The sequence below is a fragment of the Perca fluviatilis genome, chromosome 9 (assembly GCF_010015445.1).
Source record: "Perca fluviatilis chromosome 9, GENO_Pfluv_1.0, whole genome shotgun sequence".
NCBI classification, from domain to species: domain Eukaryota; kingdom Metazoa; phylum Chordata; class Actinopteri; order Perciformes; family Percidae; genus Perca; species Perca fluviatilis.
This window is the reverse complement of record NC_053120.1, coordinates 14,611,319-14,624,054: the sequence shown is the minus strand read 5'-3', so window position 1 is coordinate 14,624,054 and position 12,736 is coordinate 14,611,319. Positions and strand designations below refer to the sequence as shown.

The window sequence follows — 12,736 nt, the reverse complement described above, 5'->3', positions numbered from 1 at the left end:
GATGGCATTCTTCTCTATCAGGGCCACAACGAGCCGGACGAGATCAAGTTAGCTACAGCAAGTCACTATCTCTATTTCAATTTGGTTGGTTTGTTAAATCTGTTAAGTCTGGTTTAATCTGGTACCAAATATTGTCATCATGTTTTTTTCATTACTTTAATGTTGGAAAACTGTCATTAATTTACTAAGTTTGAAACATTTTTGCAAGATCGATTTTGTAATGGTTGTGACATGGAAAGAACAAAGAGAAAGGCATCCTATTTGTCACTATTTCAATATTTTAAAATGTCTGTTTCACGCAAATCTTCTCAAGTTACCTTTGGAAAATATTCCACAATGGCAAAGAAGATTCCCTCCATCGTATCAGCATCCCAGTCACCAGTATCATGAGCTGGTGCTGTGGCAGTTGCCATGGCTGTTGTTGCTAGGTAACTGTTTGTAGGGAGTCCAGAAGGCAGGTGCCAGTGAGGTGTGAGGAAGACTACAGAAATCAAGACCCAGCAAACCATTGAGCCAATTATGATGTTGTTTTCCCTTCAGCTGTAACAAAGTAAGGTTAATTTAAAGCTTACCTTTCTATACTGTGATGGTCATACAACAGGATATACTAGCCTATTGATAATACTATTATTGTGTTGTAGCGTGAGATAGTTGGAAAGAGAATATACCTGTATAAAACACATCAGAAAAGAAACAGAAAAGTAGATGCATTCTAATAAAAAGGACAGAAGCGTTGTTGCAGCCTTAACCATGTTAAAGTAAAACCTAAAATCACAAGCTTGAACTGCAACAATTCCTGTCAATGCCTTTTAGTTTCAAATTGATTATACTAATATGTGTTTTAAATATCAATGGATCTCTTGGTATCAGTAAAGGATCTGAATACTTCTTCCACCGTTGGTAGCTGGTGATGTCTATTTTATAATGAAGCTCATCATGTGGGAGAGGGCCCAAGATCTGTTGTGTTTAATGATTGGCTGTCAGGTCAAACTACAACCACGTGGGAGCAGGGCTAGACCAATGGCCGCTCTCAGGGCGTGGCCAATGAAGCATCGCTAACATCCAGCCATCATGCTAGCTGAAGTAGTCCTGTGCAACTAGCTTTGCTAACTCATGCAATGACATACTGGGTTATGTTCTCTATGTGTAGTATCATTTTTTCATGGACACTGGGATCTAAACAACAACGTGTGTGTGAAGGCTATTGTTTTCTTTGTCAAGAGGACCCGATAGGACAGCTGTCTCGGTTAGCTAGCCTGTAAGCTAGCGCGGCTAACATACTCACATTGCCTGCCATCACGGTCAGCACAACAGACACCAAGCCAAGTCCACAAGTCGGCGTTGGATATTTCTACCATCATGGAGAAGGTATTTAATCCGCATAGGCATGCTTGTAACGTTATCTTAAACTGCACTGCAGTTCTCACATGGCATATGGTAATACCGAGTTAGCTGCTAGCCACACCTGCTGTTCTACTGTTGGCATTCATTAACCGATGCCAAGCCGGCCGGCATCGTTATGTGCTCTGAGCTGCTCAGCTCTGACTTGCAAAACACTATCTGAAATCATCACCTCCAGTTGGGAGGTTACGTGAGTAGCAGCAGGCCCGTTAGCGTGCATGGGTTGCTAAAATGAGGGAACGCCCAGTACTGCTCAGTGACTGTATTTATCCTGCATCTACAGTCATTTACTGGGACTCCTCATCTGGGTTTTTTGTCACCCTCCGCCTCTGTGGAGGGCAGATAGACAGACAGGTGACTGAGGCTTGCAGTTTTAAGGGTCAAATTTAAAATGCAAGATGAAAGAAAAGACGTTCACTAAACCAGAGCTGCTGGGGTATTAATCATCAACACACCCTCTTCCCACAGGCTGATTTCTTGAAAGGACTTCCCGTCTACAATAAGAGCAACTTCAGCAGGTTTCATGCAGACTCCGTTTGTAAAGCATCTGTAAGTACCCTATTATACTATTTATGTCCTCAAACTGTCAATATTAATCCTAATGATAATATTTGCTTTGGATAAGATGTTGAACAATTGTCTGACTATCAAAAATCCTGTAACCTTAACCCTTAACTAAATTATACATAACAAATTCACACAACTGTAATTTGTAACCTCTTAGTTATTTTTGACAGAATCGGAGGCCCTCTGTGTACCTTCCAACACGAGAATACCCCTCTGAACAGAGTAAGTACCAAACTCACAGCTAAGGGAAAACGGTGAGAAAAGTCTTAAACTTCAAACCATAAATTAAGAGTAATGTTGTACCCTAGTTGATTACTAATGTGTTTTTACTACATGCATTTTGTGGGGACTGTACTCTAAAATAATTATCTTTTAACATAATTTTTCAGTAATATGTTGACTGTGTTTGCTCTACAGTTATTGTAACAGAGAAAACCAACATTCTCCTGCGTTACCTCCATCAGCAGTGGGACAAAAAGGTGAGCATGTGCAGTTCTTTGTTATTTTCAATTTAATTAGTCTAGCTTCACTCTAAATCTTTGTTCGTTGTTTGGTCTCAGTTAATCATGAGACTCAAAATCTTTAATCTTTGGTAACTGGATTAGTATTAAAAAGTAATTGTGTGATTTTACTGACTGCTGTGTAATCCTTTGTGTCACACAGAATGCAGCAAAGAAAAGGGAACAGGAACAAGGTGAGGGGGACAGTCCGGCACCCCCAAGGAAGATTGCAAGGACAGATAGCCAAGAGATGAATGAGGACTCATAAGTGTGTGTTTGTGTGTGTGTGTGTGTGTGTGTGTGTGTGTGTGTGTGTGTGTGTGTGTGTGTGTGTGTGTGTGTGTGTGTGTGTGTGTGTGTGTGTGTGTGTGTGTGTGGGACTGTGTGTGACTGTGTGTGACTGTGTGTGACTGTGTGTGTGACTGTGTGTGACTGTGTGTGCACAGTATAGCCAGTATAAACTAACAAAAACAAAGGATAATCCCACCTGAATAAATACTTCTGGCCATTCTGCACTATGGCAGGATTCCTTTCCTGGCATCACCAATAGATGAAATATGTGGAAGTAGGGAAATACCTGTCAACAAAGCAGCCATCTATTGTGTAAAAATTGTGTGCGTTAAAATGATGTAACCAGAAAAGATTTGAAAACCACTGTTGGTTTATGCTGGGTACTCTCTGTGTAATAGTACATGTGTTTATGATTGTATGCATGCTAAGCTGTGAGTGTGTTGTACTGTATGCTTGAGGTGAATGAATAGTTGAGAAAGTGTCAGAGTTGATGTAAGTTTAGAGAGGGACTTGACAGATAAAGTCAGACACTACCCTTGAAATCAGTCTCATAACTGGTACATGACTTGTGTAGCCTGTCACTTGGAGAGTCTGTCCTGATTTGTGCAAAGATAACTTTTTGTTACTGTTTTAATTTTATTATAACTGTTATTGTTTATGTATGGCAATGAGCTTCCTGCCAGCCACAGTGCCCACCCTCTCAGTTTCACTGCCCACTCTGCAACCACATGGGGGCATTGCGACATTTCTCCACACTGAACTAAGACTGCACTGTGAAGAACCGCACAAAGTAGAAGCAACTCTTCCAGAATCCCCCGTAGATGTGTGTTTATGGTGAATATGCATACCTTCATTATATTCTGGGACTTGTTCTTGTAGGATAAATGTCGTGGTGGTGTTTCTGAGAAATATTTTTTACATCTAGCACCACCTTCTGGCTAAACGAGGCTAGTGAGAGTGGGATTTTCTGTGAGTTTTCGCTGCTCTTTCATCAAAGGACATAAAAGAAAAATAAGGAAAAAGTTGAACTTGCATACATAGTTGTAAATTGTAAATTTTTAGTTGCACAACAATGTAACAGCACAGATAGCGAAGAAAAATATGTAAAGGAATGTCTGGAAAAGGAAAAGAAAAGAATGTTATGATGTGTGTAAATAATTGCCAGTACCAGAATTAGTTTATCCAATGTTTGTGTCTGCCTTTTTGTAAAATAATTCATGCCCATGGATACGATAGAAAAAGGACCTTTGTGAAAGTGAAGGAAAGAGCCGCAGTGCTCGGTGGATGTTACCTTGCCTTGCATGTTGATGTTTTCACGGCTGGGTATTCTACTTCTGGACCAGTAATAAAACTTAAGGGGTGTTGGGGCTGTGGTGTTATCTTGTGTGACTGTGGAAGGTATTAGCCTAGAGGCCTTACAATCTGTCATCATGGTTTGGACCCTTTAGCTCCCCCAGCTCAGGGCTTGGGATAGCTGTACTGTTCGCCCTGTCTTTGTGACAGCCCTAGAGGGTTTTTGTCCGAGAGCTGGCTTAGATGAACACGGGGTTTAAAGGGACGTTTTATTTTCAGCCATAGCATGCACAGCAAAGTGCAGTCGCCATCCTGCCTTGTTCCTGAGCTTCAGTTTGTATTGGTGTCATATACTGTACAACACTGAATTAAGCTTTTTTTTTTAACTATTAAATATCACTGCCCAGCAGAGTCACATCGAAGCCTCCTGTCCTTCCTGTCCTTTTTTCGGTCGATGCTGCAATGTGGTTTGAGAGTGAGGTCAGTCATCTTCCTACCTACAGTGTAAATACTGTCTGTTACTTAAGCGTAAAACCACAGTATGCTTCTGCTCGGATAGACTATTCTGCAACACCCTAAGCCTTGCCCCACTTCATGTGTGTTAGATCATCAGATATGTTCTTTTTAGCTTTGCTGAAATAAAACCGCATTGAAACTGGGGTTTTGTCATGTGGTACTTCTAGATGATTGTAAGTCCTTGATTTAAGGAGATTTTTATTCCCAGTATTGAAAACATTTGTGAGTGAAGAAAAAATGTGCAGTCGTGATTTTTGCAGGAACAATTAAACAACACATGAAATGCATTTGAAATAGTTTTATTAACTATTTTTCAGGTCTTACAAAAATATGACAAAATAAATTAAAAGAAATAAATAATCCCATTTCCCAGTATTTCTCTTTAAAAGATCTTTTTTTTTTGTGTACAGTGGTACATTGGAAGAGCATATGATGTTCAGTAAGTGAGACTTCCATGAAGGTCTTATCTTAAATTCTTGAGGTTAGGGTCAGGTTTTTAATGTAGCTGTGGTGAAAACCTCACCTGTTCACACGTTCTCCAGAAGAAGACGGTACATTTACCAAATCCAGTCCTTTCCAACTGGTTTCACATCAGACTGCCTAGATAAGCCCAAATCCTGTAAAGAACCGCTGTTGCTTTAATGGTGAATTACAGACAGTTGATGAGTCTCGGTTGTCTGAGCTGCTGTCCTGACGTGAGGGACGCCTGTGGTTAGCCTGGTGCTGTCTCTGGCATGGGATGCCTCTTGATGAAGCTTTCAATAATACCCAAAATCTATTCATTTACTTCCACCAATGCTTATTTAAATACCTCCATATTAACAATATGCAGAAGTTGTTACTGCTCTTAAGAGTGCAATGATGAAAAAAGTGATAGGTTGTTTAATGCTATCCATTTCTATCAAATGAAGTTGTACTCCGTTTTCCCTGAATAAGGAGGAAATACATAGATTGAGACATGACCTAAACTGTTGCCCTTCTCAATTTAGTCACCTCTGCTTTGAAACTGGCTTCTCATTTTCTACTCAAACTCTCAAATGATAATATATGGACTCTATTGAATCATGGTGTCACTCATCCCTGAAATGCTAAATGAAAAAATGCTGCAAGAATAAAGGTTTTGATGAGACTACGCTCAGCTACGCTTACCATCCTGTTCTCTATCATATGCCCCTTTAACAATGACCAGCCTGTGATACACAAAGACACTAAAGATATCAAATTTCTCTGAGCCTTGCACTTCTCATTTTGCATTTATAATGAACAATGACTTCCAAATATAGAAGAGAACATAGTGTAGATTCACAGTAAAATGACACTGTGACCACACACATTGATCTCCTATCTTGTTCCTTATTGCATTTAATGTCAGTAGGATCTTTTTGCCTGTCTACTTAAGTACATGTTTGTGTTTTCCTTAGGCATGTGATTGAAAGGTGGATCATACTTATTGTGAAGTTGTTACAGACACATTAAAACAGCAACACAATATTTAAAAAAAAAGTTTGAAGCTCAATGTCATCATTACTCTAGACTAGAGACCGATTCTGTAAACACAAAGCTGTAGATGGATGAGATTATTGTTATTATTTTAATTGTGAGTCAGGGCAGATTCCTCACATTAAATATGAGACAGGAGAGAGCTGACAGTGGAAATTGAAGGGACACAAAGAAGATGCATAGAGTCCGACAAATAATAATAATGCAGTAGGATGTGTGCTGTGGGTGGGGGAGTTAGTTTAGACTTATAGTAATACATCTCCTACAACTCAATGGTATTGCCAAAATGCATGCCAGAAGTGGTGATGTGAAAATGCATAGTTCATGTTTCTCTCTCTCAACCTACAGTGTGATGGCCTCTGAAACTTTGTGTACCTGTGTGTATCTAATGTCACCATAATACATTTCCTTTCGAAGAGTCTGCAGCCTGACACTCTAATGTTACTGTCCCTGCTTTACACTGAAGACTGATATTATGGGTCAATAGTCAATAGTGAATCAGAACAAGCCGTTCAACAACACATTTTGCTATGCAAATAAATTCTGGCGCCACCTTCTGGAGACCCTGCAGAAGTGAAATATCTGTTTATGGTAGATGGTGGGCTTTGCTTAAAAGATTAGCATAATGTATACCTTAGAACACCCTAGAACATACAGTACACATACATCTCGGGTTAACAGTATTATCCGAAAAATACCGCTTTGGTTAAAAAAGGAAATTCCCATCAGCACTGCAATAAAAACAATGCAGCAAATGGTGTGCATAAAAAAGATATGGAGCTCAACATAAATGAGAGCAACTATTGTAAAAACAAAAACACCTCATCTGAATATTTAGGAAACCCATAGTTGCTGAGAGTAGAGGCAGGTGAGTAGATAGCATGTACTGTGTGAAAGGAGTAAATCAAAACAATCCAGCTTTTGCATAATGTTATGAGGCAGGCTGGTGTCGATCCTCTCTCCTGCAGAGCGAGATAGGTTTCTATGCAGGGCGTAAGGGTTTAGTGCAAATGTTACTTCTTTAACTCTACGCTAGTTTGCCAAGTCTGGTTAGAGTGTGTGGAATGGAGCACCATCTGTGTTTATAAGGCGCTCTACGGGCTTGGATGGAGAACAGCACGCACATTCCATGCTCTTTTTTCTCAAAACCACCTTTGTTTACTTCTGCTTTTTTTTCCTTGTCTCTCTTCCACTTGCTCTCTTGGGAAAAATACTGGTAAGTGACTGCTCGATTTACTAAGCTCTTTACTTCCTTTTCGAACTGATCTGCCACCGTCACAGGATGGGAAGAAGTGTCCAAAGCTCAGACATCACCTCAGCTTTAAAAATAAAGCTGGTGATACATCAGGGATGCTTATTATGGGAGGGTTTGTGATGATTTATAAGAATAATTAAAACACTGATTGATATTGCTTTTCCATTTTTTCCACTTCTATATAAAAGTGAAGGGCCCAAGAATTCCTCAACATTAAAAATGAGACAATATCTAATAATCACTTGAGTTGTGACGGCTAAAAACACTCTCAGAAGTTATTTGATGTACAATTGGTGATCATTTCATACCACTGTGTACATTTTTTTTAATCCTTTTGTCTCCACAACAGGCGGTGTTGTTATTGTTATGTCCTAGTGGGAGGCCATTGAGATGCTTACAATTTATGACTAGAAGAAATCAAGAAACACAGCTCTCTGCTTTAAAGGCTTAAAAATATTAGAAACGCAGCTCATGCATTTCTTTATGTATTGCAGACAAGGAAGTGTTTGTATGTTTGTATGTGTGTGTGTGTGTGTGTGTGTGTGTGTGTTGTGTGTGTGTGTGTGTTTATTCGGTCATGACAAGAGGGCTTACGTCTTTCTTATAAAGCCTGTTTTTTTGTCTCTCAGCAAAAGAGCAAACCAAAACAACAGTCACCTCTCATCAGTTTCATCTTCTCTTTCTGCTTCAAGTACTTCTACACATAGCCTGTGATAGCACAGAAGGTAGGCCAGGCCTCTCCTCACAGTAAACACATCCCTTCTTCAGTTGAGATGTAACCAATGACAAGTTTGTTCTCTATGGAGCTAGACTTTAGAGCCAGCCGGGTCCAAGTCTGTTGCATGTCCGTTCTCTGACCCTTCCCCTCCAGGCGAGGGGATCTCGTCTGGAACACCGTTCAAGTCAGACCTGGATGGTTGTCTGTCTGACGCCTGTGATGATGATCCTTCCCCAGGTCTGTGCAGCGCAGCCCCGTTCACACACGCTCCCCCCTCAGATTTCCCGAAGTTAAACAGTTTCCCAGGGTTGAAGGCTTTGCTGGGTGACTGAGAACGCTCCTGAGAGCTGCTACCTGATGATGAAGATGATGATGATGATGCTGTAGCTGTGGTGTTAGCAGCTGTGGTGGCGGCCGCAGAAGCCGCAGCACCTTCCTTCTTATTCTCAGGTGACTTGAGGAATTTAAAGCTCAGGAACCCGGGCAGCTTCGGCTCATTTCCGGTGGGGGACTGAGGGGAGCGAGCGCCACTCGAGGAGAACTTGCTCTGCAGCGGGATGATCTGTTTCAGCTTCATCACGTTATTGTTGGCCAACAGAGAACTGGGCCTCTTGGGTTTGTCTGACCCGCTGCCCCCTCCTCCTCCGGCCCCAGGCCGCGATTTGCTGCTGTGACTTTTGTCGTGGTGGTGATCCCCAGAGGAGTCGCCCTTGCTGTCGTCCCGCTCCCTTTCCCTGCGGGCCATATGCTCCGCCTGCCTCTGCCTCTCCTCCTCCTCCCTCTTCCTCCTCTGCAGCTGCTGGTAATGCTGCTGCGCATGCCGTTCGTGCTTCTGCAGAGGAAGGAAAACGCATTCTCACAATGTATTTACTAGAATCAGCACTAACCCAGCTAACCATTACAATACTGCAGTGCTACCCATCGAACAAATCCCTTACTGAGAGTCCTGCATTAGCACTGCAGGGGCCACTAGCTTAATCTCTTTTCTATGTTCTACTAATTGTGTTTCTCAAAAGTATCATTAGTTGATTAAAATATCACCAGAAGTTTAAAATATGCAATTTAGCTCCAAAAAGAAACCTGCAGTGTTGCAGTACAGCTTGTTTGCAGCAGAGAGTTTGGCTCCTCTGATGGCTACTGCTATGGATTTTTTTTATTTTATTACAGTACTCTGTTCATAATGAGGTAGTTGTTTGAGGGCTTGTTCAAACTGCCTGAATAATTATTGAACTTCATCCATCTCGTGCAACTTGTCCATGACAAATAACATTTTCTTGTTCTTATGCTGTCACATTATTTACCTTAAAAGCCTCCCTGCGCTGATAATCCAGTTTAGCCATCTCCTCTCGGACCCATGTAGGAATGTCAGGGATGGCCACATGGATGACGTACTTCAGGAGGATGGCAAAATGCTGCAGATATACAGGCAGGTAGAAAGAGGAGGTTTGGGAAGAAACTAAAAATTATTTTTTTAATGTACAATCCCAATCAGATATAGGACACAATGCTTCAAAATACTCTTTAAGGGTATGTTACTTGAACTAATTCTTGCACAAAATTATCTAGTCCGTGAAATCATGCTCCTGATAGGCCTGACTTCTTTATCAGGCCAAGACAGAGCTGCAGGCTGTTTACCTTTTTCCAAATATAGGCAAGCACAGAGTGCAGCCCTAACAGAACCAGTATCTAAATATGTAAGTACTGTAAGAGGAGAAACATGAGGTGAGTTTCAGTGCATCTGTTCATGCTTTTTAAAAGATTTGCAAGTTGGGAATTCATTATTATTCATCAGTGTGAACAGCATTAATCCGTACTTGTCAGCCAGTGGATAGAATAAGAGATACTTTTTTTAATTTGGTATAGAAGCTCGAACAAGGACACAACTTAATATGTGATATATTGCATGTGCATGACATAGTATTTCCCGACCATCACATCTTCCTCTAACCTATGTTTTACATCTCCTGAGAGAAACATGTTTCTGTGTAAGGTAAACATTTGTAGCATTTGATGAAGCCATTTGGGTTTCTCGTGTCATACAACCCTCCAAAGTCTCTGCAGGTATAAAAATACAGACAGTAGTAAACTTGTTTGGAGTCTTAATACCTGGCACATTTTCTGATTATCATACAATTTGTGCTGGGTCACAAAATGCTGGCGCCCTGAGAAAAAGTTTGAAAAAGCACTGCTCTAAGCACTTCAGACGGACTTGCAGGAAGGAGCAGCAGTACCTCGAGGATGACGATGGAGATGATGGCCATCTCGGGGCTGAGCCACGGGAAGAGACGCTGGAGCTGACCGCATTGACCAATCAGGTAACAATTCACTATGATGGCAATCAGGCCCATGGCTTCCATCGCAGTCTGTGAAGGAGAGAAAAAAAAGGTTTAACTTTGCGGTTTCTTAACACTGACTTTCTGCTATGCACAAAAATCATTTTAATTTAGCTCAGTTCAGTTATTCCAACCAGTTATTTGTAATTGATCAATTTCATGTGATTGCTACACAGATACATTTACATGATCTGGTCTTTAACTTTAAAAATGGATATCAAGCCAGTGTTTGTTACATAAGACAGCATAACTATAACTAATTTAATTGTCCCTGTCTTTGGGTGGCAGTGAATTCAGTCCATTTACAACTACGGCAGAAAAACTTCACGAGCCTGTGTTAACTTTCTGACCTGCCACTGGCCGATGCTCTCCACTCTGATTCCAAAGGGCCTCTGCAGACCGGTGCAGAGCTTAAAGGCATCGCTGCGGATCTCAATGAGGTTGTTGATGAGAGCGCACATGGCAGCCAGAGGGAAGGCTGAGGAGAAGAGCACCACGTAGCCAAACTGGACAAACATCTCTTGGTAGTCCTGGAAGGTGTCCTGAGAGGTGCAGAGTGGACAATTAAACCACAGCACTACCAAGTAAGTAAAGTCTGAATGCAGCTAGACTAGACAAGACTGCAATTCTGTAGACTAAATCAATGCACAATGGTACCAAATAACAAAAAAGATGTAATTAACTTTGTTTAGTTGTCATTTAGTAATTTATGACCTTTTGGAACATAACCCTGTGTTATTTACATCACATTCAGGACACGTGTCATGTAACTGTGAAGGCTGAGGGATTCTGTTGGAGTCGTGTTGCAGTGCTTATTTAAAGACATGTATGAAACCTGAGTTTAGTATGAGGAGAATGACAGTGTTACCCGGCAGGTGGCAACATGTGGCTAAGTTGTTTACCTACTATTAAACAACATTTTATGGTTATTTTCTATCTATCTAATCTAAATGAAACTAATTATATGGAGGAACTCTTCACAATCTCAAAAGTTTCCTGGAAAACCTTAAAGAGATTTTGTCAACCTGGGTAATATTCTCATGTTTTTGTCTATTATGACTATGATCGGTAATGGTAAAATTCTACTCAACCATTGTAGAGATTTGGGAAACAAGGATTCCTGCAAGATCTACATTAACCGGGGCAAGGAGCATGAGTCACCAACACCTTTCCAAATCACAGAAATCATCCCAAATATTTTTTTGAATTAAACACAGAAAGTAGTCCCCTGGAAATCCCTCTCGATATTGCCGTGAGCTGCACAAAAATCATGTGGTGCAGTTTTCTTTGCCTGCAACTATACAATAAAGGTATGCCCCAGTTGGATTACAAACTCAAAGATGTGTGTGAGGATTTGGGTTAAACTGAAGTTTTACAAAGATTCTGTAGGAGACCTCCTGACCTCATTCAATGTCATTCTTGCAGAGGTGATGATTAAACTGTTATTATGACCATTAGTCATAATATGAAGTTAATAACACCCAGAGTGACAAATTCTGGAATTTACCATTACATATTTCAAAGGATGCAAATTGCCATTGCCTGTGTGTGGAGTTTACAGAATAAGGTCAGTATACAGTCCCGCTTACAGAATAAGTCTGCATGCAGCTCTCCATCTCAGCCTGAGTGAGCGTGTTGCTCTCTCTTCTCTCTTCAGGGGGGTCGATCCATGATTCCCTTTTTGTCTTAGGCTCAGGTCTCTCTATGCTCCTGCCTCTTCTCCTGTGTCGCACTGATGTGCTGCTCTCGGACCCAGAAGGCAGCGGGGCAGCGCTGGCAGAGGCACCAGCATTAATTCCCTCAGCCACGCCTGTCGCTCCCCCTCCTGACTCCTTCACATCATGGATGCCATTATCATCGTCGTCGTCACACATTTCAAATACAGAGGCAGGGTCCATTCCTTTTTCCACCATCGTGGGGCTCCCCTCCTCCAGGAAACTGGTGTCCATGGGGGGCCCACTGCAGACTGGCCTTCTGTCCACCTTAACAACAACAACAACAACAACAACACATTAGCGCTACAGCATCAGCATAATAACACTTCATAAATGTATGTTATCACACAGCTTATACCTTCTCTATGAAGCTGACTTTCCTCAGCTTCAAACCACAGTCGATCAGACTTTCCTCCTCCGTCTCTCCTTCACTGAACCTCCCGCTGTCAGCCTCGTCCCTCTCACCTCCATCCTCCTCATCAGGCACCCCGCATCCCCCGTTCAAACACTTCTTTTCCCTGAGAGAAGTTGAAGGGACAAATAGACATCAGACAAAATGTATGTGTGTTAACCGTTCACAGCGGTGTTCTGTCTACAGTATTTCCTCAGTGTTTGTCTGGCATGAATCATAACTGCATGCAGCGCGC

At 41.4% G+C, this 12,736-nt stretch overlaps 2 protein-coding genes across 5 annotated transcripts in view; one reads left to right on the top strand and one right to left on the bottom strand.

Moving 5' to 3' along the window:
- The first annotated feature begins 1,008 nt into the window (after positions 1–1,008).
- dda1 (DET1 and DDB1 associated 1) lies at positions 1,009–4,711 on the top strand. 2 transcript variants are annotated; one of them, XM_039810572.1, is made up of 5 exons: positions 1,009–1,368; positions 1,870–1,950; positions 2,139–2,190; positions 2,386–2,447; positions 2,632–4,711. In XM_039810572.1, the coding sequence occupies exons 1-5, from the start codon at positions 1,360–1,362 to the stop codon at positions 2,734–2,736; spliced, it is 309 nt and encodes a 102-aa protein (XP_039666506.1). In that variant the 5' UTR covers positions 1,009–1,359; the 3' UTR covers positions 2,737–4,711. The 2 variants fall into 2 exon arrangements, with proteins under 2 accessions (XP_039666506.1, XP_039666505.1); XM_039810571.1 differs by lacking the exon at positions 1,009–1,368 and adding an exon at positions 1,618–1,755.
- A 140-nt stretch (positions 4,712–4,851) lies between these two features.
- The window catches only part of ano8b (anoctamin 8b), a 40,177-nt gene continuing 32,292 nt past the window's right edge, over positions 4,852–12,736 (bottom strand). For all 3 annotated transcript variants that reach the window (XM_039810569.1, XM_039810568.1, XM_039810570.1), the window contains 6 exons: positions 12,448–12,607; positions 11,964–12,356; positions 10,725–10,916; positions 10,273–10,404; positions 9,343–9,453; positions 4,852–8,873 (listed from right to left, as the gene is read on the bottom strand). In XM_039810569.1, the coding sequence (XP_039666503.1) occupies positions 8,130–8,873; positions 9,343–9,453; positions 10,273–10,404; positions 10,725–10,916; positions 11,964–12,356; positions 12,448–12,607 (1,732 nt within the window). In that variant the 3' untranslated portion in view covers positions 4,852–8,129. The remainder of the gene's footprint in view (positions 8,874–9,342; positions 9,454–10,272; positions 10,405–10,724; positions 10,917–11,963; positions 12,357–12,447; positions 12,608–12,736) is intronic.

Coding starts and splice junctions, on each gene's coding strand:
- dda1 (XM_039810571.1), top strand. CDS start 1,633: ATGAGGGAACGCCCAGTACTGCTCAGTGACTGTATTTATCCTGCATCT. Junction 1,756..1,869: donor GAGGGCAGATAGACAGACAG/GTGACTGAGGCT, acceptor CTCTTCCCACAG/GCTGATTTCTTGAAAGGACT. Junction 1,951..2,138: donor ACTCCGTTTGTAAAGCATCT/GTAAGTACCCTA, acceptor TATTTTTGACAG/AATCGGAGGCCCTCTGTGTA.